We start from the raw sequence: 25,941 nt of genomic DNA on the forward strand, positions 1-25,941 counted from the left end.
AACAAAAGCTTACCATAGTCACTAAATTTTTAATATATATTTATATATATTTATATATATATTTGTCATAGGTCTATAAGATCCATCTGTTCCTCCTACCCTAAGGAATGGCTAATGTCATCATTTCGTTGTCATCAGGACGTTTGCTGGTTTTGTTACAAGGGCAGCTGAGCTTCCCTATTCAATATCCAGTAATTATAAACACTAGCTGACTTGAATACCAACAAAAACGTTCATGTAGTTTTCTTCAGAAGTACACTTTTTCATTATTGCAAGTTTACAATTTTTAAATTAAATATTTTTTCAGACTTACAAATTAATTATATTTTTTTTCCAAAAGAAGTTTAGGCACAAATGCATTGTTCCACAGCGTGGAGAGATTGCCATTCAGTCTCTGGGCTGTTCAGCCTGTACATACTGCTCGCACACTCTGAATGATATGTTAAAGAAAGTCGTCCCTCAAGTTGCACTTTTTCTCTCTTTTTTTTGTTTGTTTTTCTGTTTTTTGATAATTGGGAATGCTGGAACCTCTTGCGTCTGCGATTCATAACTACTCAGACTTGTCTTATGTTACAAAAAAGGGTTTAAGGAGAAGTGTTTATGTGGGTTTAAGATAATACATCTGTTAAGGAAGTGGTCTCTTGTTTTAATGAAGCAATGTGGCAACTTGGACCTGAGAAAGGAAAAAGAGAGAAAACATTAATATGGTTTTTAAGGAAGATTTTTTTAAAATGAAAAAACACTTTTTTTTTTTTTAAAGAAAGAAACATATCAGTTAATCAGGGTAAAACACACGATTTATCGCTGATGTGCAGGTGAGAATTAGAACAGTCGAAAGCTGACCCAACATACCCTTTCACATCTGTCCCATGTGATTTGATGCATCTCCCATCCCAGGGTGTGGGCCAGCCAAGGACAGTGGAGGAGGCTCTGAGGACACCTTTTCTTCCTCCCTTCGTTTCAGACATGCAGCTTTTGGATTCAGATTCCTTTCTGTGGAGCATGAGAGCACAGGGCACTGAGTCAATGCAGGGCTTTGGCAGAAGGTGTTGACTCACTCCTCTATATGTGTCCGACCCTTCGGCTCAGACCTTATATTATACCACGAATATAGTAGATCTGAGAGGGACAGTATAAGGGTGACTCATCTGACTAGTTAGTCACTAGTCAAGGTGGAACTGCCAATTTACAAGATTAAAAATAAACAAACAAGAGATATGTAAGGGCAGGTGCTGTGGCCCTTGTACTTGAGAAACAAAGGTAGGATGGTAATAAGTGTGACAAGTGTGAGGCCAGCCCGAGCAACATAGGTTGACACATCAAGTAAGGTAAGCTCTGAAGACTGACAGCCCAAATAAGAGGAAAGTGGCAATGTGATGTTAGTTATGAGAGAATCGTGCAACTTCATCACAGGAGGAGCATTTAGATGTAGTCTTCATGTGAACACACATGCCCAGGAAACTTAGGGTCTGTGTGCTGCGCTGCTCACAGCTCACCTCGCACTTGCTGCTCCAGGCTGAGGATGACAGCCACGGCTTGGTGCAGGATCAGGAGCTTGGTCTGGGGCTTGTCACTCTTTAGGTGAAGCTGCACCATGCGGCCGAGCTCCTTGAAAGCCTCGTTGATGTCACGGACACGCAGGCGCTCACGGGCATTGTTGGCCATCCTCCGTTCCTTCTCGCGCTCTGCCTTCTGCTCTGGGGTCAGGTCCTCATCATCATTATTGCTGCAGGACAAGAGGCATGCAACATTTTCTAATGGTGTGGGGGAAAGGAAGGTATCTACAGTAATTTGTTTTTCTTCTAGAGTTGTCAAGGACCTTTCCCATCACATTTCATGCTCTTGCCAGAATTTTACCCTTTAGATCTTGGGACTGGTTTAGAAAGCCTATATTCAAGACATACATCTGTTTGTTCCTAGGTATTTAACACAAATCTCACAAGAGAGGATGATCTGGACAACAGTGGGGCCCAGAGAATGTCTATCCGATGGAGGGACAAAAACAAAGAATGGAGCTTTCAGCACTGTCTGTCAAGCAGGTAGCAATTTAGGCTCAGCTTACACTAATGATCATACTTATAAAAGCCTGAAAAAAAAAGATTCTGAGAGGACACGGAAAATACAAGCCGGGTTAGCAGGAGAAAGAACCAAGTGCTTCTCTGAAGATCCAGAGTGAAGATAGCCAGGCTTTAGATGTTACTGATAGCCGGGGTTTAGATGTTACCATACCTAGTTCTGAAGACTGCCCAGCCCACTAATCTTGTCTTAGTCTCACTTTCTCCAGGAATTGAATGAAAAATAATAGAAAAGCACAATTTCTGTTGTCTTTTAAATGATGGATGCTTATAATCTCTGAAGTAACCTGGGGTCATCTAGTGACACAATACAAAATCTAAACATCTACTTCTTATAATTATGAACTCATGGTGAGTCACAGATAAAACCAAACAGGATTCTCTATGAGGACCAAAATATTCTGTGATTCACCCCAAAGGCATGTCTAGGCCCAGTATAGATAAGATCAGTTCTGGCCATTTATTAGTGTCATAATTAATGATCAGAATTCACAGTGGAAGACCTTTAAATATGTGGATGAGCCACTTGGAAAATATATCCACATAAGGTTTCACAGCATCAGGGTCTCAAATATTTCAATGGTTATCATAAAGAAAAGAGAGTTGTAGGAGTTGCTTTTTCTCAAAAAGACATAACAACAACAGAACTCCAGATGAACTACCATGAGCAAGAATCTCTTCTGGGCCTAAGAAGCACATGACTGAAGGATGTTATTGAGCAGCAGTGATGTTCTATCACAAGAAACAATATGGAGGTGACTGTCTTCAGGGAAAACCATAAGTGAGACCCCAAACATTGGTCTAAAGAATCTTGAAGTGATGCTACTGACTTAAAATACCCAAGACATGAAATGTCCACAGAATTAAAATGATTATTTTCAACACTACAGAAGATCATCGAAATAATTTAATGTGAGTAAACGTTGGCTTTTTAGGACTAACCACCATCTTGCAGTCTGGGAAATCCTTGAGCCACTATAGTCTTTTTTAGAAAGTTCTTGCTTATAGCTGTACCTTGAAGGGCTTCCCCTATGTTTTCCCATAGTAGTACCAGGTCTGATTCATTTTGAAATGATTTTTATACAGGGTGAGAGACAGTGTTCTAGTTCCAACTGTCTACAGGTTGGTACATTTTTCATAGCATATGAAAGTAGAAGCAAGACTATTTCAGATGGGGTGTATTGAGAGTAGGGATAACTGGAGTGAATATGGTCAAAATCCACGATATATTTGACTTGAATAAAATGCCATTATAAAACACATTACTATACACAAAGAATATATGCTAATGAAAGATTAAATAAAGAAAAAGAAAAAGACAATTCATGGATAGCCTCCAAATTACAAGTTGGGCCAACTACATTGAAGATGATCAATAATAAAAAAAACAAGAGTAGAGTCTTTAGATTGACATCCATGTATCAAGTGAGGATGTATGGATGCCAAGAACATTTAAGCAGAGTGAAGTTAGTAATGAAGAAGAGGCTACCAAGGAGAGATGCTGAAAGGTCAGACTCTTCTCCCTTAGGTGACCTCTTATGCAAATAATGTCTGTGCAGGTGTAAGAACTGAAGTATACTTGACTGAAGTAATTGCAAATGGCCCTCTTTCTTCTTCATTTCTCTGCTAGTCTCTCCTCTTCCCTCTCCTAGCTCTTTTGCTAGTGGCAAAGAATTCATTGTGCTATTAATTTGCTCCTGCATACCGCTATGTAGGTTGTGATAGACAAAGGAGAACAGAGCTGAGTCTCTGCTTGGTTCATCTCCATCCAAAAGCTGAAGATTCCAGCGAGAATTTTAGATCTGGAACATGTGCCACACCTACTACAAAGTAAATGAGAACTTATCTTCTTAAGGTTTTGGGCTAATAACTACTTAGAATTAGTAATTCACATAAATAATCTGGTTACGCACATAAACTAGATTTGAAGAGGATTGCTTCACAACATAGTTTTGGAGGCTTACATAAGCAAACAATATGAGACTAACTTTTCAAAACAAGACGTTTGTCAACAGCAAGTTAAAATGGGTATTTTGAGAATTCATTGAACCCATTAATATGTATAAGTTATGGCCACTAGTTAAACTACCAAGAACTGATGAGGCTAACAGAGAAGTTGTTAAGGATATGAAATCCTCACCCGGTGATTTCTTGCCAATGTGGCCAAGAATCAGGAAACAGTGCAACAACAGTAGAAAGCGGTAAGCTAGAAGCATTAGCATCTCTGGAACGGGCAGCAGGACATACAATGGAATTTGTCCTGGTAATGATAAAGGCTACATGAAAAGACAGCAGGAACTTAATTCATGAGACACTAGCTATAACCTTGAGAGCCACAGGTTTTAAAAGAAGCTATAGTCTTACCATAACTGGGTAATCTGCAAAGGAAAGCAATTCAAAGGAATGAAGGCAAAATACCTGTGTCATGGTATTCAAAAACCATCATAAAACTAGACTTTAGAGTTCAAAGAGACAGATCTCACTTATATGTAGCAAACATTTAAAAACAGCCTCCAGAAACTATTTTCCTGCAGTTGTGTCTTTTATAGTAGGGAGAAAAATACATTAGCAATTCAAGTATTAGTCTTACATACATCAACATGTTTAGGATAAAGCTGAGAAATCCATATTTTATCCATTTAGATGTAAGAAAAACAATTATAGTTTCAGACTTATCAATTGACTTTTTCCATGGCTAAGATTTCTCTTTAGAAATCTTTCAGAATAAACATTTCTGACCAAATTTATAGAATTAGTATGGTTTTAGCTTTGACAATAGCCTGTTTTGACTTTAATCAGTTACAAATCATTTTATAGTGTGCAATTAGCATTGGGTCCAAATTCATAATTGCAAAGACATCTCAGGCTTCACTAGAGTACGGGCATCTTAAACAACACTCTCAGTACTTCTAGAATAAGCCTTTGATTTTCTTTTCTGTAGATTTACCTGCCAGGAAAAAACTGAGTAGTTTATTCCTGTTCTGTTCACTTCATCAAAGTCCAATAAAGGAATTAAATGAAGCGACAGTATTATATACTGTTACCTAGATCTTGACCTAGTAATTGATTTGATATCCTTCTTGTCGTCATCTAATTTCTTGTCCTCAGAAGATTTCGTGTCTTGCAGGTTCTCATCACCCTCATCATCAGATTTGATCTCAGAGCTACCCGAGGACACACTCTGTCCCTGTAGTCCTGGTGGCATGCCTAAAGAAAGAGAGAGAGACCCAGTGACATCAAGAACTCCATGTCCAAACACATACACCTCAGCCTGTAAGGCTGCCAGCCACACAGCTCACACTGCTGAACTGTGATCCTTCTGTCACTTTTTCCTGCTGTCTGGTGAAGTTTCAAAAATGCACCTGCAGAAACAAGTTTTCCCTGCGTTGGCTCTGAGGTTAAATTCTATTTTGCAATCTTTTGGAGTAGATGGTAATTTCACTGTCTACAAAACATCAACTTAATTGCAATGAAAATCATAATCATGAAAATCACACACCTCAATGTTCTGATTAAGAGCCCAAGTAAATACCAGCCATTATATTGAGTTTCTTCCATATGCAATGATTTAATAGAAAAATGTCCTTAAAATATAATTCCCAGGGAGTATGCTAAATACATGCAACCATGACTTCAATAGATACCCTAACGATATTCTGAAATTAGGCTTCACTTATCCTTGAGGAGTAATCAGTATTTAAAATGGTGCATATGGAAGGAGGTTCACTGCTCATTGAAGAAACCAGCTTTATTGTTGCTCTACTTCCATGATCGCACTACACTTCAAATGACCTCAACGTAAAATATTTCTCAGGTTGGTGCATACCTATCAAATGTTTCCTTCTACTGACTCAAAATTTAGTTCAATGGGCTGAGAGCATTCTTATTCCTTGGGAGCCATAAGAAAAGTGAAATTCCAGTACTACTGATTAGAATGTGCATTTTGAGACCTTTTCTCAGGTTATGCTTATCATGCTACAGTTTGAGATGTGCAAACCCAACACAGAGAAAAAAAAAAAAAAAGGGCTGTATGAAAGAAAGGTCCAGGAGATTACTATTCTCAGATCAAGTTGAACCACTGCATCCAATTATCATCTAATAAAATAAAATAAAACTAATGCTCAGATGTTGTTTATATGTGTAAAAATGGCTGTATGTATTTTTCTATATTTTTACATTTTTGTTTATTTTTATATATTTATTTGAGAGTGACAGACAGAGAGAGAAAGAGGGGCGAAGAGAGAGAGATCTATAGCCACTGTGAATGAACTCCAGATGCATGTGCCACCTTGTGCAGCTGGATTACATGGGTACTGGAGAATCAAGCCTTAATCCGGGATCCTTAGGCTTCACAGGCAAGTGCTCAACCGCTAAGCCAACTCTCCAGCGCAGCTATATGTATTTTTGAATTAGTGTCATTTTTCTTATTCTAAACATGAACAGAATGTGAAGACCACCATTTGGTGGCCAGCAAGCAGCACAGAAATCTGGCCCTTGTAGCACAACTTCCTGAGGATGTGAAAACCATGTGTGTGTGTGTGTGGGGGGGTGAAGCATTGTTATAGGGCTAGATGACTCCAGAGTGAAAGCCATGCAACCGAGTTCTGTGTTTTAAATGCACCTACATTTCCTTCCATCTTAAGCAACAAAAAGCAATTTCCTTCCTATTCATTTGGAAACATCATTTTCAGGCCACAACTAACTGCATTAGAGTGCCCGAATGAGAAAAATGTGGAAATAGCTAAAATAAAATTTCCTCTCATCAATCTGTTGTGTCATTCCCCACTGAAATGGGACTGGGATTTAGGAGGATGTTTGAGGAAAACAGTTACTGAAGAAACACAATTAGCAGACTAAGTTCTAGCCACTTTCCCATTACTTACCATTTTTGTACCAAATTTGGTTCTTGGTTTTCTGCCAGTGCTTCCTGGATGGTTAACTGCCAAGGACGCTCGACATCAACACTGAATCTATTGTTTATATGAGGTCAGAAGTGCCTTTTGAGAGGGACTCACCTCTGTAAGGGTCCTGGGGTGGATTCAAGTCAGGGGAGGTTGCAGACTGGACTGGAAGCTGTGGAACCGGAACCTGGTTTGGCAGAAGAGAATGGCTGCCTCTCAGGGTCACACCATCTTCACGATGGGCCCCGACCTAAAAGGAAAAGAGGAAGCAGAGTGTTGAGTGGGAACTGGGGATGCAACAGCTATATCCTAGGGTGCAGTGGACCCAGGGCAGGAGGCTAGCCATCAAAAAGCCATCGTCCCAGTTCATTTCACTAGAGGGCGCTGGAGGACCGCACACGCACCTGCAGTTCTCTGCAAAAACACTTAACACTCTGGAAGATGACAAAGATGGCTCAGGAGCTCAGGCAGGTAAAACGTCAAATTGTCTCCCAGGGTGCTGCAGCGGAGCGCACTGATTCGTGCCCATCTGTCTTCTATCATGTCCGCCAACAGATCTGACAATTATCTTAATGCCCATATGCTTAATTGTGGGCTTCTCAATTCCCCCATTGCTATCGGAAATCCTACAGGAATTTCAATTTGGCATTCGACTTTCATTTCAGGGGATAAGATTCTCAGGCCTGCCATTTTTTTTTCCATAATGCCAGCTAAGCCTTTGACAGCGGAAGCTACAGCAGTATGGGACATAGCCCCTGCTCGGTACAAATATAATAAAATGTCACCTGGCTTTCCAAAACTGGCAGCCCATTCCAAATTAATGTTTACTGTATTTCATCAGCTGCTGAGTTCTGAATCCAAAGGGGGACCATTTCTGCCAATGCCACCACACCGGAAAATGTACCAATAAAGGTTTTATTAAACACACCAGTAATGCCATCATTGCCAGGCAAAGATGTTTGGACATTTTTCCAGACCCCCCCCCACACACAATGCACATTCTGATCCTAGAAAGACACCATATTGTACACACTCTTTATGCCTACAAGAATAAAACTGTAGAGTTCAGCATGATTACTTGACTTGAAAAAAAATACTGCTGAGCTTTTATTAACTATACTATGACCTACTGTAGGGCTCAGAGATGTTGAGCTTGTAGCACTGATACAGCAATTGCTGACACTACACCAGGCAAAACCATTAAATATTTGTAAATGTAGGGAATAGGAAGAGTCCACGTGGTTATTTTTTAGCCTGTGTTTCAGTGAGTATGTTGTACAGTGGTTCTCATACTTTAAAAAATATATCCAGAATTTACATTGCTATGAATCAAGGGTTACTTTTTCAATTCAAAATTATAAAACCACAATGCAAAATTTTCCACACTTTTGCTATCAAAACATCTTAAATGAATTTTGCCAAAGAATGCAGTGACAATCAAAATCTGAACCAACAGCTATCAAATTTGAAGGACTGAAGCAACTACTTAAACCAGTCGCCTGTACCACCTTTAGACACACTCAAACACAAGCACATACACACTCACAAACCTTAGAAAACAAAAACATTCGGGTAGGGGTTGGAGGGAGATCACATAAAGAATACTATTTTTTAACACTCAAAATACAGCCAGAATAGTAAAAGGATTCAAAAGCTTGTGCACATCAGGAAGTACAAATGTTTCAGCGGAGACATCCAGGAACTCCAAGTCTCCATACACCTGGTACCTACCAGGTAGGCCACACAAACTTTCCAAATGGAGGGACCTTTCTTCTATGTTGCCTCTTCAAGGGTACTGAGAACCCACTCATCTCCCAAAGTAGTTCATACTCTTTTGACATCAGGTTGGCCTCTTGGTAAATCCTACTCACTGGTTCCAGTTTCAACTCTGAATCTCCACAGAGCACAGGCCATTTATGTAAGTTTAGCCTGCTGGCATACTCAGGTCTTTTCTCTGTACCTCAGCTTCTCTCCTACAGACAGACAGACTACACTCACCCTATTTCTTCAACCACATTTCAACCAGGCTTTACAAACTTTGCATTTTTCTTTGGAACAAGAGTGGCAGCCATCCCCGGTGTAGATTTGGATTTGTCATTCTTATGTCTGTTAATTAATATGCAACATGATAAGGTGAATGATTTCGACTCAGTCTAAGCCCTTGACTTGTATGCATGAGTTTGATTTTAGATGCCTTAGTTAGGTGGCTCTTTATCTGCCAACCAATGCAAACCTCAGTAGTTGTTTTTGTGATGATTTGTACACATTGGTTCCTCAATGGCTTTAATGTCTTGAATTTTTACAAAGTATGATTCTAGATTAGGATCACATCTGGTGACCACAGATTTGATCTTACCATAGATACAGACTCTTTCTACTTAAAAGCAATCTATGACTGAATGCAGTGTCTTCTTTAAGGTAGCTGAGATCATTTAATTTTTTTCATTTAAAATATTCAGTTATTGATCTTGCATTTTTTTCCTACTAGATCACATTTAGATTAGTTCTCATACAGAAAAAAGAACTCATACCAATTACCTTAGCTGATTACAAAAGTCAGGACGATAGAATGAGAAGTGGACAAAGGCGAGAGCCAACACTGTCTATATTTTATATATCATCAAAGATCATCTCAAACAATATCAGTCATTCTTCCATAAAGGAAGTATGAGAAGATGCTGCTTTTGCTGTTTGGCCAGTGCCCTTATAATTGTGTATATTTTGAGTCATACAAAAGACCTCAGATGGGCCTGGCTTTGTGTGGTAATGTGCTTGACTCTCCAGGATCAGGTCCACGGCTTGTGGCTGTGGAACAGTACTCCAATTTGAAGAGTTGGCTTTGTTTCACTTATGTTTTTGGCCATGGACAAGATGTTCTAGCCCTACTTATTTCTGCTTTAGAAACATCATTTCTGTTCACATGTGAAACAAATTGGAAGATGGTGGAAGTTCAGTATAAACTCATTAATTTAAGAACAGAAAGAGGAACTAAGGCAGTTATGTGCATAAAGTAAGGGACAAAGCTTGTCCACTTTTCACATAATAAATATAATTAGGGAAAGCAGATTCTTTAAAGCAATGAATCTGTACAATGTATATTACAGAGTTTTAGAAAATTCTTATTTTAGTAGGTAGGGCTCTATTTTGATAAACTTTTTGTTGGATCTAATAAAAGTTAAAGGCTAGCTTATGAAAATTGTTACTTATTGACTACTATTAAGTACAGATTTCTTTTTCAATTTTTAAGGAGTATCCTCTGTCACTATAATGTAGTTTTAGATGCAATTATGTTAATGTAAAAATGAAATTAAAAACTAATTTAATAACTACTAGCTGATCAGAGTCACTAAATAGATTCTCTCTACCCAATCCAGCCTGACATTTTGCAAAGTGCTGGGACAGAAAGGTGAAGAACTCAGACCTGTCCTTCTGACTTCAGCAGCTTATGGAGATCCACTGTGGGATTCTTTTTGCACTGATCAATTTAATGTGGCAGCTCCAGTAGAAAAGAACAGAACAGAGACCTATTTGTAGTTGCCCAAAGACAATAAGATTCATGATAATGGTTTCTGTACCTTAGGCTTTGGACCTAGAGTGCCGTGGGGCATGTAAGATCATTCCTTGCCATTAAAGCTCAGTTTTGTCTCTGGGGCACCATTGCCTTTCTTTGGCTTCTACCTACCACCTCCTAACCACAGGCCAGATTTCTTTCTTATTGTCTTTTAGTGCATTAATACTGGGTCTGTACTGGCAAACTCCCTCTCAGTCTTAGCATTTTTAAGTCCTGAATGTTAAGATGGACAACCCCTCTCCTGGAAGAAGACAGACCTATGAACAGAATGCCCTGCACACAGGTGTTCTGTGATTCTACATTGCATGTGGCCCAAACATGGATCCTAGGCCTGATCTTTCTACAGACCTGATAAATAAGACAGCACATGCATGTGGAAATATCTAAGTTATGCTGCACTCTAAATCAGAGTATATTCAAATTCTAACAGAGCTATTTAAATTCTATGTGAATATATCATTTTGAATAATCAAATGCCTTTAGATGTATATTTTTTAATAACATACATATTATATAATTTTAAATAATGATACTTTTAAAGAAAGGACTGAGATACAGAACACAGACTTTAAGGGCTTGGAGGTACTTGGAAATTATCCCAAACTCTTCATTGTACAGAGAGGAAACCAAAGGCTAAGAATAGGTAGTTTACACAGTATCTAGTTAGAGAACTTAAACAAGTCTTAACATTCAGAAAATTATGATACTGAAGAATTTTATTGGTATATAAATATAAACCTAGAAGAGGGAAATGGAATGAAGGGTTTACTTAATGGTTTACTGACTGGATCTTTTGTTTTGAAATTCTATCTGTATATACATATGTGAACATACATATATACTTATATGAAAACATACCATATATATGTATATATATATATATATATATTTATACACACACACACACATACATACATACATGTGTACAGATACAAATCTGAAGACTGTCTTAGTTTTCCTTTTTTTAATCATGGGAAACAATAGTTGGCCAGGCCAAGGCCAAGATATCTAACTAAACTGCAAAATTTAATATATCCCAACACAAACAGATTTTAAAGACATGCAGTTTCAAATTAGGTGGTTATTGGCCAAGTTGTTACTTATTTATTTATTTATTTTTTACCCAGGGATGCACAGAAATCTTGGTAAATATTCCTGCCCTTATTCTCAAGCTAACAACAAATACCACAGACAAAAAAAGACATTGAATGCTTTTGCTCTCTTTGTTTCCAGGGAGTATTGTGAAAGTAATTATCCTGTTGTATTTAAGAGGCCTATTTCATGGATGGGAAAATGTATTAAATTTCATTTGGCAGTTATTCAATCCTAGTTCATGTTATCTCCAGAGATAACTGCTTTGAAACAGGCTTTCAGACCCCAGCTCCTTCCACTCCACTAGAACCCTTTGAAAAGAGAGTAGGATGGGGACTTAAGGTAACAGGTCATCAATTTCCAGACCCAAGTGGTAATGGCACAAAACCAGACATGCTCCTGTAACATTTTGGTATATCAAAAATTAAATTTTGTTAGTAATGTGCCTGGTTCAATATTTTATTTTAAACAAATTACTTTTTATTTTTATTTTTATATTTTACTTTGGGGACAAAATCTCATTTAGCCCATAGTGGTCTCTAATTTGCACTGCAGTCAAGGATGAACTTGAGCTTCTGATCCTCCTGCCTCCAACCTCCCAAGTGCAGGAATTACAGGTATGCACCACTACGCAGTACTGAGGATCAAACTCAGGGCTTCATGTATGCTAGACAAGCACATTTCCTACCAATGACCTACAGTCCCAGTCCTTCATATGTGCTTTTAAAGAATAAGATAAAGAAGAAAAATGGGACAAAGAAAATGTCCACTTGTCAACTTTTTAATTTTCTTTCATGTTTTTTTAACAATAGTAATCTCCCCATGAAATATTGAACATATATGAAAGTTGTAAGTACTCAATTTCAGTCTGGATTACCTTGTCTGTAACGTAATAGAAGAAAGCAAACTTAGTTTTTCTTAAGTACAAAATACCATTTAGACTAAGAGTGCATGTTTTTAAGAGATGGAAAGTGATCATGCAAACTCGTTTTGGTGGCTCACAGTTGGAACTTGAAGCTCATGAAAAGGCAGCATTGATATTGTGAAGAATGATAGCAGAGGCCCCCAGACTTGCAGAAATCAGATATAAGTCAATATTCTGGGAGGAAAGCCTTAACATCTGGGTCACTCTCTGACCACAAATGTAACTTCCATATTTCTCAGTTTGAAAAAAAAAAAAAAACCTTTAGACTAATTTTCAAGAATTAGTTATGCAGTTAAATATTTAGAGGACTTTTCAGGGCTGGGTTCAATTATTTATTTAGATTTTAACTTGATTTTTTAAATGTTTACTGAGAAAAAAAATTCATAACTGTCATGAGAACACTTAATTTTTTTTCTGAAAATCTCACAAGCTTTGTCTGAAATTCAATGTGATTCCTTTCTGTATTATTTTTGGAAATTACCTTAATTCTTATTCTTCAGATAATTATTTTCAAGAGTATTTAAATATGATCTAAATGACTGTGACTTCAGTTGTGTTTGCCATGTCACCATCTAGGCCCAACCTCTCCAGGACTTTCCACCAATACATTTATAATGGATGATTCTGAGACACTGTTCAAAAGATGCACATGGGGAGTAAGCCAACTTCAGTTCACCTTGTTTTTATCTATGGTCCATGTGCTAAAACTGTTGAGCTTCTCTCTTCTGCATTTCCACCCTCTACTGTTCTTGATTCTCAGCAAAATTTTCTGACCAGGAAGTCCATAATGGATGCCCAAAGCAGGAACTATGGCTGGAGCTTAGTAGGGTCCTGTCCACTGCTTCTTTCTGTGCTCCAGGTAATAGGCTACTAAGTCAGTTGTATGGAACTAAACTAAATTCAGGTATAGCAAACCAAACCCATGTAGCTCAGGGATTAGGGTGAAACCTCTATGCAGCTTCTTTTGTTTAGAGGACAGTCAACCAAATACTTGATAGACACTTGGTATTGTGGGTCCCTGTCATGTTCAGGTATGAGTGCAAAATCCTGCTGCTGACCCATTACAAAATACCCTGCAGTTAGTAGACAGGATGTCACAGAGCTTTACCGCAACACTCAGCCTTTATTATTTTTAAATATATTTCTTATTTATAACGTATAGTTTACATAACAAATGCTTATTGTAGAATATTTGGAGAAGGAGCAGAAGTCCAAAGAAGATTGTCTACAATAATGAAATACCTCTCCCCTATTGCTCTGAAAATTCTCACCTTTATAATGCTGCATTCTCTGCCTCAGACTTGCTAAGGCTAGTGGCTAAGTCCTGTGCCATGGACCAAGTTAAGAGCTCTGTCTCGTGCTACTGCACCTTTTACCTGGATACCAGGAGACCATTTTAGTTATTTACTATTTTTAAACTGCAGCTCAGTCTCAATCTTCAGTTACTCATGACCCTTCATCTGTTGGGCTCCCTCCCACAGTACTACAACACAAGCAATGCACTCTCTGCTCCACCTCCTGATTGATTCACTGACTGCTACACTTTCATGCATACAGGAGTCTAGGTAGGACATCTAAAACCTTTAAGGCAAATGCCTTAACTGCTAAGCCATCACTCAAGCCCTTTCAGACACATTTTAATGGTGGCATATCATTATGATATAAGGCACAATAAGATAGATGAATGTCCTTTAAAAAGTATAGAATCACATAAGGTCTTAAACGATGATGAGTTCATATCTATTTGAGAAAAACAGGACAACTTGGATAAGCTTTAAAAAATGAGTAGATTTTTGATTCCTATTCTTTTAGCAGCTCTCTATAACATTTAATATGGGACACTAACAATATAGCATTCCTACTGTAATTAAAAATTTATATCTTTTACATAAATAAGTGACATCACTTAGATGGTGTATACGTGTGTGTGTTTATGTAGAAGCAAGCAGCTAAAATTGTGTGTTAACATGTGTTTTCATATTGTCAGACTACATATTTCTGTCAAAAAGCAGATTTTTGTAAAGGTCTTCATAAAGCTCAACAACTCTACTACAAAGTGAAAAACACTGGGCACTTTGGACACACATGGCACCTCACTTGTGTGTGCATTATTGGCACAAATAACCCATTGTTATTTAACTGTGATGTAGCCTTTCATCTCCCAGCTATACAGTAATAGTTTCCATATGACCAGTGGCTGCTATAAATAAGATCAAAAGCTAAAGAAAAGATTTAATAAAAGAAAATGACATTAAGAGTAGCATTAAATCAGGAAAAAAAACAATGTTCAAATATTATTTTTCTTTTTTGAGACTAAAGGGTCACAAAGCATGAAGCCCCTTCCTCAATATCTCATGGAAGGTCAATGCAAACAGCAGGCACAAATGAGGCAATGCATGTAGGTTTTTCCATTACAAGGATTAAGCTGGGAGCGGGAGGTCGGGGGGGAAGGTAATGTGAAGGCTAGGGGCAGAAATCCTCCTTAGAGACCTGCTGGAGAACAGGCAACAGACCCAATAGAAAGATCCAGTTAGGAAGACTACAGTGGAATGTGCTCATAGCAAATGCCCATCCATTTTGCTGACCCTTTCTGTTCTCTTTCATGGAGGCAGACATTTTGGTAATCCTGAGCTTCTCTGAGAATCATAACATTGCTCAACTTTAGTACATGAATTCTGAGAAAGGAAGTTTTTTTTGGCAATGCAAACACTCGATATGAGAAGCCAACTTCCCAAACAAATTTTCTTCTAGTTCTTAAAAAAAAAAAACTATAACTTTATAATGTTAATCTCTATTCCCAACTGGACAAACAGCTGCTAATAATGACTCCTCCCAGGGGAGGGGGCTTATTTCCTTGTATCTTTAGACTGGTGGATACTTGACATGAACTGGTCTTTAATGGTTCCTTATGTCTGTTGTTTTGCTTTTCAAAAAACTGCTTTGGTATGTGTCTTGCCAAGTCAGGCTTCACTCTGCCTTTCCCTTAGACTGCCACCCCAAACTCCAAAGACCTTACAATATGATTTATTTAAAATAGTAGTTGTTCCACTGTTGGTGTGTTTAAAAAGGAAATTTAGGCACTTAAAACCTCTAGGGGCAGAAGGACCTTGTATTTGTAGCCCCATGGAAGAAATGACCATTTTGGTTTCTTTCATACAGAGTTAATTTACTCACACACTGCCCTTGTTCAAAGATACTCAATTTCTAAAAGCACTGCTAATGTGATTGCTTACTTAGACCTGGAGGGTAGGGGGTTCTGCCCTAAGGAAAGGAGCAAACTTCAACACTTTTTCTCTGACAGGCTGTCTCCTGCAGAAGATTCTGGAGCTGGCTGGCTCATGCAGCATTCCCACTTGCTCACCAGCACCTGCTTTAAGGGTGACCTCAGTTCTATATCTCAAGATTCAGCCATTTCTCAAAACAGCTTTTTAAACAGAAACCAGCTGTTTCCCATCTAGACTACAGGGGGAAATTGGGCAGCTTACAGAAACATTACCCAGAGACTACCATTCTCCAATAACTTTCACACACTTTCAGCTCCACACAGCCGTCCATGTGCGGAAGCTGGGGAGAAGGCAAATATAAAATTGAAATGTACAAACTCAGTTCTGTGGCTTTTAACAATACAATCACTTAGCACTTTAAATAAAGTGAATGTGGCTATTGTAGCAGGACAATGCTTCCCAAAGATGTCCCTCGACTAATGTTAGACAGACAGATCTTTTGGCTAAATTTTACTTCCCAGTTCTCAGATGATTTATGGACAGAGAGGAAGCCACAATTAAGCACCCATGTGAATGTCAGCCCATTAGGTACAGCAGTAAATGCCACCTCCACCTTTCAGTTTTCCCTCTGAAAGCGGCTTCCACCCTCATCTTACTGTGAACCTGTTTTCACAGCATCTAGGATACTTATGATTTGAAAAACTTATGGCCAAAATATAAGTAAAAGCACAGCCATAGAATCTGAAGAAATAAAAACCTTGCGTTGGCTTTTAAACAGTGCCAAGTTGCACCAGTATTTTCTGTTTGGTATGAATGACATAACTGAATTACTTCATGAGCCGCTGTTTTAATTCCCAAGGGTGGAAAATTCCATGAGTTAATTTAATTTGGATGTAAAAAGTATACATGAAAACTTGTTCTTCCTGTGGGCTCTCATGTGCACTGTTTGAGCCAATGGCCAGTGCTGCGCTGTGTTGGGGGGCGTTGTAGGGTGGGGAGGGGGTGTACGGGGAATGAGGAAGGGGATGTGGCTGCCAGCTGCAAGGCAATTTCCTTACTGCTGTTTGAGAATACAAGAGCTTTTGTTTTCTCTCCCTTCCTCCCTCCCACCCTCCTTTTCTTCCTTCTTTCCTCTCTCCCCCACTCTCTTTCTTTTCCTTCCTTCCTTCCTTCCTTCCTTCCTTCCTTCCTTCCTTCCTTCCTTCCTTCCTTCCTTCCTTCCTTCTTCCCTTCCTTCCTTCCTTCCTTCCTCTCTCCCTCCCACCCACCCTCCTTTCTCTCTCCCTTTCTTTCTCTCTCCCTTTCTCTCTTCCTTCCTTTCTTTCTTTCTTTCTTTCTTCTTTCATTCTCTCTCTCCTTCCTTCCTTTCTCTTTTGTCTTTCTTTCTTCTTTCTTTCTTTCTTTCTTTCTTTCTTTCTTTCTTTCTTTCTTTCTTTCTTTCTTTCTTTCTTCCTTTTTCTTTCTTTCTTTCAAATCATGTTTATTCCCTGGTTTGGCAATGGCATTCTCCCCTTCCTCTAACAGCTAAAATTCTGCATGGACTCTACCATAGGTACAATGACACCAAGTCAGAAAATTTCCACGGCTCCTTGGGCCACTCTGTGATTTTACCTGACACTGAAGTTGGACATGCTCTTGTATTTCTGCCTAGCCAAGATCAAAGCTCATGAGATCAGACACTGTCTTTTGTGCCCCACTGCATTTGAAGAAGCAGATACACAACGAGGGAGATGCACATGTGGCTCTCAAATACGCACAATGCAAGATTTTCCCTCCAGAAAATCTGCTTTCTGTGAAAGCATGGGTAATGTTATATTTTTAAAAGAATGCAAGGTTTGTTCTTATTGTTCTTATGCCAAATTATGGGTAGTTTAGTATTGTGTCCTTACACCAAAAAGAAGTTTAATAACAGCAAAAAATAATGATAGGTCGGGTACTAAAAGTATCTGCTTTCTTTTTCCTCTATTATTTAACAGGAAAACAATAAAAAGTATGAGGTTATAGGTGTATGATTTAAATGTATATTTTTTAATTTAAAAAGTGGGGAAGATAGCAAGGTTTTTCAAATTTATTTACTTCGGGCTCATGGCTAGAGGATGTTGAACAACATACTTTAGAATTTGTTCTAGAAGCACAGAAGGCAGCATTTGAGGTTAAATGACCAATACAGACTGACTGACAGTTTCCATGTCATGGAGTCTGACTTTGAATAAAATGGGTATGGGGGAAAGAAGGGGAGTCACCTACAAGGGAAGGCATCAGAACCCACTGCAATGAGGGCAGGGGGAAGGGCGGGGCTGGTAACCTAGACCCTGCTTTTGAAGGGATACAGACTCCCTTTGCTGCACATAAAATCACTGACTTCCCTCTAAATTCATGCAGAATACAATTTTGTCATGAGCTCAAGGATTCTGACGTTACTGTTGAACTAATCTGTAAGAGAACTTCTTCAACTCTATCTTCTTGTTTTATTTTTCTTCCTAAAGTATAACAGTGATATAGTTAAAAATGTTCAGTTAAGGTTGCTAATCTGTTTTCAGAGATATTTGTTAATTGAGGTGTTTAGGAGGAACAGAAGAATACTAGACATAGGTAACTATCCTAATTTAAATAAAAATAATAGTAGCTATTGAAAACTATTGATGATTAAGATCTTGGGTAAGATTTTACAGCAGGTTATTTAAATGAAAACATCTACAGGCTCTGATGAAAAGCAATGCCCTCTCCAACTCAGTTTGGTTTTATCAAAAACAAGTCTCTCTGGACAAACCCATTGCCTTACCATAGCATGCCTCATCTGTTATAAGCACATCGCAGACAGCAGACAGAACAAGGGTGTCAAGTGGAGTAGAATCAGGAGAATTGGCTGAGATAGAAAACTACAAAAGCAAGACTAGTGTAGGGATGACTGTAGTCCTGGACCTTGGGGATTTGGGCTTATGTCTTCCCCTGAAGAGTATTTTTATCAGTGGCTTTGATAAGGGATCAATGGCAGCCATCATATCTGCCAATGATTGAGCTGAAAGATTATGTGACCAAATGAGGACTTCAAGAAGACCTTCAGACTAGAAGCATATGGAAGGCTGACATATGAAATCAAAGGGATTATGCAGATCTGTAAAGATATGATACCAAGTGCACAGGTAAGTGCAATTGTGAGGAACATGGCTTATGGATTTCAGCTGGTTACAACCTGAATCATGCATGCTGGCAGAGTCATAAAGGTATCAATAATGAAAAGTAAGATTTGTTAGATGGAAGGTTTGGAATGGAGGTGATTAATCCACTCGTTCAGTCTGATAGGGTTCAGTTTGAAATTCTACACACTAAAAGTCCTTGAAGAAGAGACTATGGGAATCCTTGGCAAAGAGAGAATGCACTGGAAAGTTTTGTTCTTATGTTGACACAATCTTAAGATACAGAGATCTAGTTTAAAGGGCAGGGAACACTGAGCATTTTCTTCAAATAAGTGAAAGATTTCTCAAGTATCTATTGGGTTGGATTTGAAGGCAACTCTAGTGGATAAAAAGTATTGCACAAAGAAGCAGATGTGGACTAAGTAGAGGGGCAAGGTGCAGATATTCCACGGAGCTGGACTTTGTAGAGTAACTTCCCTAATGGAGGAAGGGGCTGGCCAACACTTCATCAGATAATTTTAAGGATATTTGGGTAGAGATGATCTGCAATGTTTCTAGGATTCTATGGCAATGGCTGCATATATATGAAGCATGTGTCAAAACAGAACTTTATGGCATGAAAATCTGTAAAAACCCAATAGGAGTGAGCCTAAAACTGATAATGCCTTTGTGGAAGAGGCCATGGGACAGAAGAATTCCTTACTTTTGTGTTCTTCGCACAACCTGCCAGGAAATGCCACAACAAGGCAATGTTCCATGGTTACCCTAAGGTCATGATTGACTATCATGGACAGAAATAAGCAGTGAGTTCAGGAGCAATTAAGTAGGGTTTTTGGGATGATTGCTTATTCATAGAACATAATGTTTTTTTTTTTTTAAGTCACAATTTTGATATTGTTATGGCACTGAGTTAGAGAGAAAGTGTGCTTACATAATGTGGGCATAGTGTGAAGTGTGTAGGTCCAGTTGCTCGTGTGTCCATTTCTAACCGTAGCTCAGCCATTACTTAACTAGTAAGCGTGCTTGGAATATGTCCCCTTTTTAGATATCAGTCCTTAACAGCAAAAAAGGGCAATGGGTTAAGTGATATCTGAGGTGCTTTTATAATGTAAAATCCAATGATCTGAGCTGAATGATGCAAGCAAAACCAGGTAAACTGTTCTTTGAAGCAGGATATTATCAAAGTACTCATATGCTCCATGCCAGAAGAGGAAAAGGTGATTGCTTCCCTTATACATGTTCCTTGGATGAATTCCCTTGAATCTCAAATAGAATTCACTGGAGCTGTGCCACCATGCCTTTAATCCCAGGACTTGGGAGTCAAAGGGAGGAGGTCTGCCATGGGTTTGAGGCTACCCTGAGACAATATAGTGAATTCCAGGTCAGTCTGGTCTACTGTGAGACCCTACCTTGAAACAAAACAAAACAAAACAAAACAAAACAAAACAAAAGAACTTGCTGAAAAGATGGAAACTGGGCTAATTCTGGCTCATACCAGTAGTTTCTGAAATGTATTCCACAATTTCACCTGGGAGAGTTAGAGGTCATCCTAAAAAGAAGTTTTTTGGGATGGCATGGAGGACAGGTGTGGGGGATAAGCTTTCAGATGCTTCCATCTCTAAGCCAGCTAAAGTAGTTGCTTTTAAGCTATCACTACTGCTTGCCCTGGTGGTGCAAGCAGGTAATTCCAGCTTCTGTGGTGGAGGCTAAGTAGGAGTGAGAGTCTGAGAGTAGCTTTGGCTACAGTAATCTCAAGTCCAGCCTGGGTGCAACAGAGTGATTCTGTCTCAAAGATTAAAAAGGCAAGGTGGTGGGATTGTAGCTCAGTGGTAGGCAGTAGCAAAACATGTGGAAGGCCCTGGGCTCAATACTCATACCAGAGAAAAATCACTGCTACTGTACCCATTTGAACAATGCTGTATTTACTGGATGGGGGAATTGATACCATATAGAATGTGATACTCAAAAAAAAAAAAAATCTGGTACTTACGGAATTTACAATAGCAAGTCCAAAGTCATAGCTACACACACACACACAAAAGATGGACAACTATGTGTAGCTTGAAAAGATAAATATCAAAAAAATTGCATGACTCATTGTGTGATGAGACTGCAGTAGAAAATGACTTTTATAGGCAGGGTTAACAAGGGAAGGCTTCCTGGAAGAGGAAGAATCTGAAGCAGAATTTTGAGAATAGGTGGGAACTAGATGGAGAGAAAGAAGGGGATAGAGCATGCCAACATAGATAGATGCAAAAGTGTGGCAAATTCTGGTAATGTACAAATACTAGTTTGGCTGGAGAAGTTTTACATATTGAAATAGCTTAATATATAGCTTTGGCTAAGGGACACAGGTCTTAATGCTAGACTATAGAATTGGTCCATAGCTTAAATACAACAGAGGTCAAAGTTTCTAAGTTGGAAGAAAACATAGCCATGTAATATTGTCTGGAAAGCTCCCACATATACCACGTTCACCCCTGTGTTATAAGATATATCACTGCAAAAATTCTTTTGTTATATTAATATTTAATAAATTACTAACTACTTACTTCAGAACTTCAAGGAAAACATTTTGTGAATCAAAATCCAAGTACAATATGTTAGCAATTAATGAGATAATATAATAGCCAAGGCAGAACCACAGCTTCCCCACCACTAATTCAAGATGCTACAAAAAGAAATGCTTACATCACCTTCCAAGTTATCAAGGCATTTTGTTTTGATTTTTGGGAGGCAGGGATGGAGGAGTGTGGAGGGCATAAAGATCCAAAGCTGTCTATTCTTTAATCAGAGGGAAATATTAAGGAGAGTTAGGAAGGGGATTTGCCCACAATTAAAAAAAAAAAAAAAAAAAAAAAAAAAAAGCTCTAGGATGAATCTCAAGTTTCTGCACCTCACTTCCATTCCAGAACAACAAAGGGAGGTGTGTAGCTGGGAGCAAGCCTCTCACTAGCTCTTTCTGTCCTGTTTCCGGTGCATACCTCCCACTGCTATTTTATTTACTGCAGCTGGCCAAAGTTTTTAAGCCTGTTTAATGTATTAAAATTCAAATGTGGAAAACATTACCCGTATCCCTGAATATTGTTTTTTGTTGTTTGGGGAAAAGAGGATTTTCTTTTTTGCTTCCCCTTAAACTTCCTTTTTATTGTGGAATGTATCAAATGGTCAAAGACTAACTTTAGACTGACTAAATTCAAAACTATTTCCTTTGTTCTTATGTTTTTGTTTTAAAACACATACTAGTTGTGCAATGAAAGCTATGTGGCACCAATCTCTTTCACACACATGAGCATTTCAGGCTGGGGAGCTCAGATTTTATGGACCTGCCACATAGTTTCCAAGAAGAAAGGAGGAAGATGACAGAACCCTGTTTGGTTCAAAGGTTGTTGACATGCAGGTCTTTGGAGCAATGCCATGATCTGGCTAGCCCCACAGCTGTCTTCAGAAAAGTCAATGGGAACTTTTCGTCATCAGCAAAATAGGCTAATTTTTATTTCTTCTGTAATAGTTTTGTTTTTCTTTTCCAAAATCAAAGATGTGTCTGTACAATATGGCTAATTATTTTTCTTTTTAAAATTGTTCTGTTTTATTCTCTTCCTTTCCTCACTGAGGGTCAATTCAACTTCCCTACTACAAAAATAATTCTAGGTTTTTTGTTCCCCTCCCGTCTCTATATCAGATTCAAAGAGGAGGCAATTCAAAGGTCAAATACTTCCAAAAAAGTTTCTATGTACAGTTTAATATGTTAAAGATCCACTTAACCTACATCTGGTGTTTAAGAAGAAACTACATATTTATGGAAAAGAGAGTCTCTGAAGCAATGCCCTGGGTGCATGTTGCATCCGGTTAACATATGCAAAATGAACACAGCTACAGAAATTATACTATTTTTCTCTTGATTGAGAGCAGATATACAGAAATGGTTATAAGTCACACAACTGGCTTTTAATAAAGGCAGATTTCTTAATTAAAAGCAGTATTGTGTAAACACTGTAGTTGGAAAAAAAAGTGGTATGAATGAATATCTCATATGCATCTCAAGTGCATTTCACACATTACCTGAGGCCAACCTAAAGGAAAATTTAAATTTTCCTTTTGTAAACTCTTAGCATCTGCCAATGAAAGGATAATTTTTACTCAATGCTGAATTTTTAGAGTAGAGGTCAAGGGAAAGAAAAAAGGGGGGAAAAGCTTTAGCTTTGGCATTGAAGCACATTTTTCCACGTTTTAGAAGTGAGTTCATTGCTTCTATTAATAACCTCATATTTGGGTTTCAAATTGGTTGCAGGCTTCAATATGAGACTACTCAGGATGTCACTCTTCATCTGAGTCTTTTCAGTAGAAGAAATTTAAAGAAGGGCAAAGAAACACTATCACAAGACCTTGGAGAACTTCAGAATGATTTTGCATTTCTCTTGGAACCATTTAAATGAAAGATGTAATCATGAGGGAGATTTTCTTCCAAATGACAAGATAGGATACTAAGATGTTCACTGACCAGCTGAGTGTTTCCAAGAAGCAGAATTACCCCAAATTACTAAGAAAGTTAAATTTTCCACCTTCTTGTCAGCTCACTAATTATTCACACAATATTTGTGTTATGAAGATTCCTCTGGTTCTTAATAATCACCTCACCCCCTCCCCAATTTTTTCCAAAGTCCTTTCAAGAGTAATAATCAATGAAGAAATTCCAATTGTCATATGGACAAATCTGTTGAAAAATTATTCAAATCAAGACTTACAATAAGGAGTAGCAAACTGTTCTGTGTCTTAAATTACATAGTCTTACACAGTGTGTGTACACAGAAAAATACCTTACATGTGTCTCCCTCCCATATCCAAGATTAACATATGCAAAATGAACACAGCTACAGAAATTATACTATTTTTCTCTTAATTGAGAGCAGATATGCATTAATGGTTGTAAGTGAAAGATCTGGCTTTTATAAGTAAAAGTTATATATATATATTTTTTTTTTCCATTCATATTAGGAATATCAGTAATGGGATTTTTTGACCAAAGTTATCAAGATGAATAATTTAAAATACCAGTAGGTACCCAGTAATTCATTCTGCAATAAATACATAAGCAGAATGGGAACATGTGTCCACATAAAAACTTGGGCATAAATATTCACAGGACCATTACTGTAATTGCCAAAAACTGAATGCAACCCAAAAATCCATGAGTTAATATATAAACATATTACTGATAAATGGATAGGTATAATATGGTCTATCAGTACAATTGAATATGATTTGGCAGTGACAACAAATGAAGCTTTAATATGAGGTAGAACACAGACCTTGGAAAGATACAAAGGGAAAGAAGCTAGACAGGAAAAAAAATCAACATATATTATAAGATTACTTTTATGTGAAATGTCCATAACAGGAAAATCTATAGAGATAGAAAGTAGATTAGTGATAGTTGGAGCAGACGGTGGGAGCAGAGTGGGTAAGGACTACTCCATGGTCATTTGGCCTTTTCACAAGAGGCAAAAATGTTTCAGGATTAGGTTGTGATGATGGTCACCTAATGCCATAAATGCTATAACACACTGGGTATCAATACCAAAAGTGGGTATCAATAAAGCTTTTTTAAAACCTAGTAGCAGTTTTGCATTTACACCTGACAGTCAAAATTTAATATAACTCATCTACAAATTTAATGACTTACCATGAGTGAGTGTCTGTTGGCTGAAAGAAGACTGGTGCCATACCCTGAGCCCAGACTACTCATTGCTCCATTATGAGAGGGTCCTATGATTCCATGCATATCCCCATGGCCACCAGGAACAGCTGTGGATGGGCCTACTGCATGGTTCCGGAGAACATGAATTGCATCATCCAGTCTTTCTAAACGATCTTCAATTCGGCTTTGCTGTTGGTTAGTACATGATGGGAAATTTGATTTAGTTTGAAATGTATACACAGCTTATTTAAGTAAAACTTTGAGTTGACAGAGACCATACTTTGGGTTTCTCAATAAGTTTCTGATAAAGTTTATTATTACTTTAGAACAACATTAAAATATATATAAAGTTCTTCCTAAAATTAGTGGGAAATGTTTGTGTTAAAATCATAGTGCTATTTTTCATGAACAAAGTAAATCCAGTAATACTTTGAGGACATTATTATGTACATATGCTATACTGGACTGCATTAGCTTAAAAGAGAATTTAGATTTACTCTAAAAGAGCAAAAAAAAAAAAACAAACATTCATTCAATTTGAGGAACATTTTGGTAAATATTGTTTAAAGAGCTAAAAACAATTTAGCAGTGGAAAGATGACCTATTTATGGTTTCCTAATCAAATTATCTTCTTCAAGTCAGAGTGAGGCAACAATATACCAATTCTGATTTCTTGAGCTTTATAAAATAATTATTTATTTACTTGAGAGTGAGAATGACAGAGAGAAGGAGAGAGAGAGAGAAAATAGGCATGCCAGGGCCTAGAGCCACTGCAAACAAACTCCACATGTATTCACCACCTTGTGAATCTGGCTTATGTGGGTTCTGAGGAATCAAGCCTTGAACCGGTGTCCTTAGGCTTCACAGGCAAGTGCTTAACCACTAAGCCAGCTCTCCAGCTTGATTTCTTGAGCTTTTAACCTGTATTTTTACTTTTTTAAAATCTATGATTAAAACCAGTTGCATGTTTGGATATGGGGATGGGGCACACATTGTTTAGAAAATTACTGAAATATTCTGCATTTCAAGTGGTATGAGGCTTCAGATCTAAAGAATAATGAAGACCTAAATCTGCTGTTTATGAGGATTGGGATTGACTTCAGAGCCATACTATAGTACAGAAGTCACTACCTACTAATTGTAAAAGCCAGTCATTTTGTTTTCATGCTTGTCATGAGGACCTAGCTTTTCTTAAGTATATAAGGCCTCCACTTTTGTTTTGCGATGAAGGAAAATACATAGTGATGAAATCACTATTTTGCTGTGATCAAAAATATTGATCATGACCTCACAGTGCCTAGTAATACATACATAAAAC

General features: G+C 38.0%; 1 protein-coding gene across 18 annotated transcripts in view; it reads right to left on the reverse strand.

The window, feature by feature from the left end:
- Tcf4 (transcription factor 4) overlaps nt 1-25,941 on the reverse strand; it is a 349,556-nt gene that overhangs the window by 3,961 nt on the left and 319,654 nt on the right. For 14 of the 18 annotated variants that reach the window (XM_045135203.1, XM_004654754.2, XM_004654752.3 and 11 more), the window contains 6 exons: nt 24,609-24,812; nt 7,091-7,226; nt 5,120-5,282; nt 1,497-1,726; nt 853-993; nt 1-673 (listed from right to left, as the gene is read on the reverse strand). The exon at nt 1-673 is cut by the window's left edge and continues 3,961 nt beyond it. In XM_045135203.1, the coding sequence (XP_044991138.1) occupies nt 857-993; nt 1,497-1,726; nt 5,120-5,282; nt 7,091-7,226; nt 24,609-24,812 (870 nt within the window). In that variant the 3' untranslated portion in view covers nt 1-673; nt 853-856. The remainder of the gene's footprint in view (nt 674-852; nt 994-1,496; nt 1,727-5,119; nt 5,283-7,090; nt 7,227-24,608; nt 24,813-25,941) is intronic. The other 4 variants (XM_045135205.1, XM_045135204.1, XM_004654757.2 and 1 more) reach the window with 1 other exon arrangement.

The sequence above is a fragment of the Jaculus jaculus genome, chromosome 15 (assembly GCF_020740685.1).
Source record: "Jaculus jaculus isolate mJacJac1 chromosome 15, mJacJac1.mat.Y.cur, whole genome shotgun sequence".
NCBI classification, from domain to species: domain Eukaryota; kingdom Metazoa; phylum Chordata; class Mammalia; order Rodentia; family Dipodidae; genus Jaculus; species Jaculus jaculus.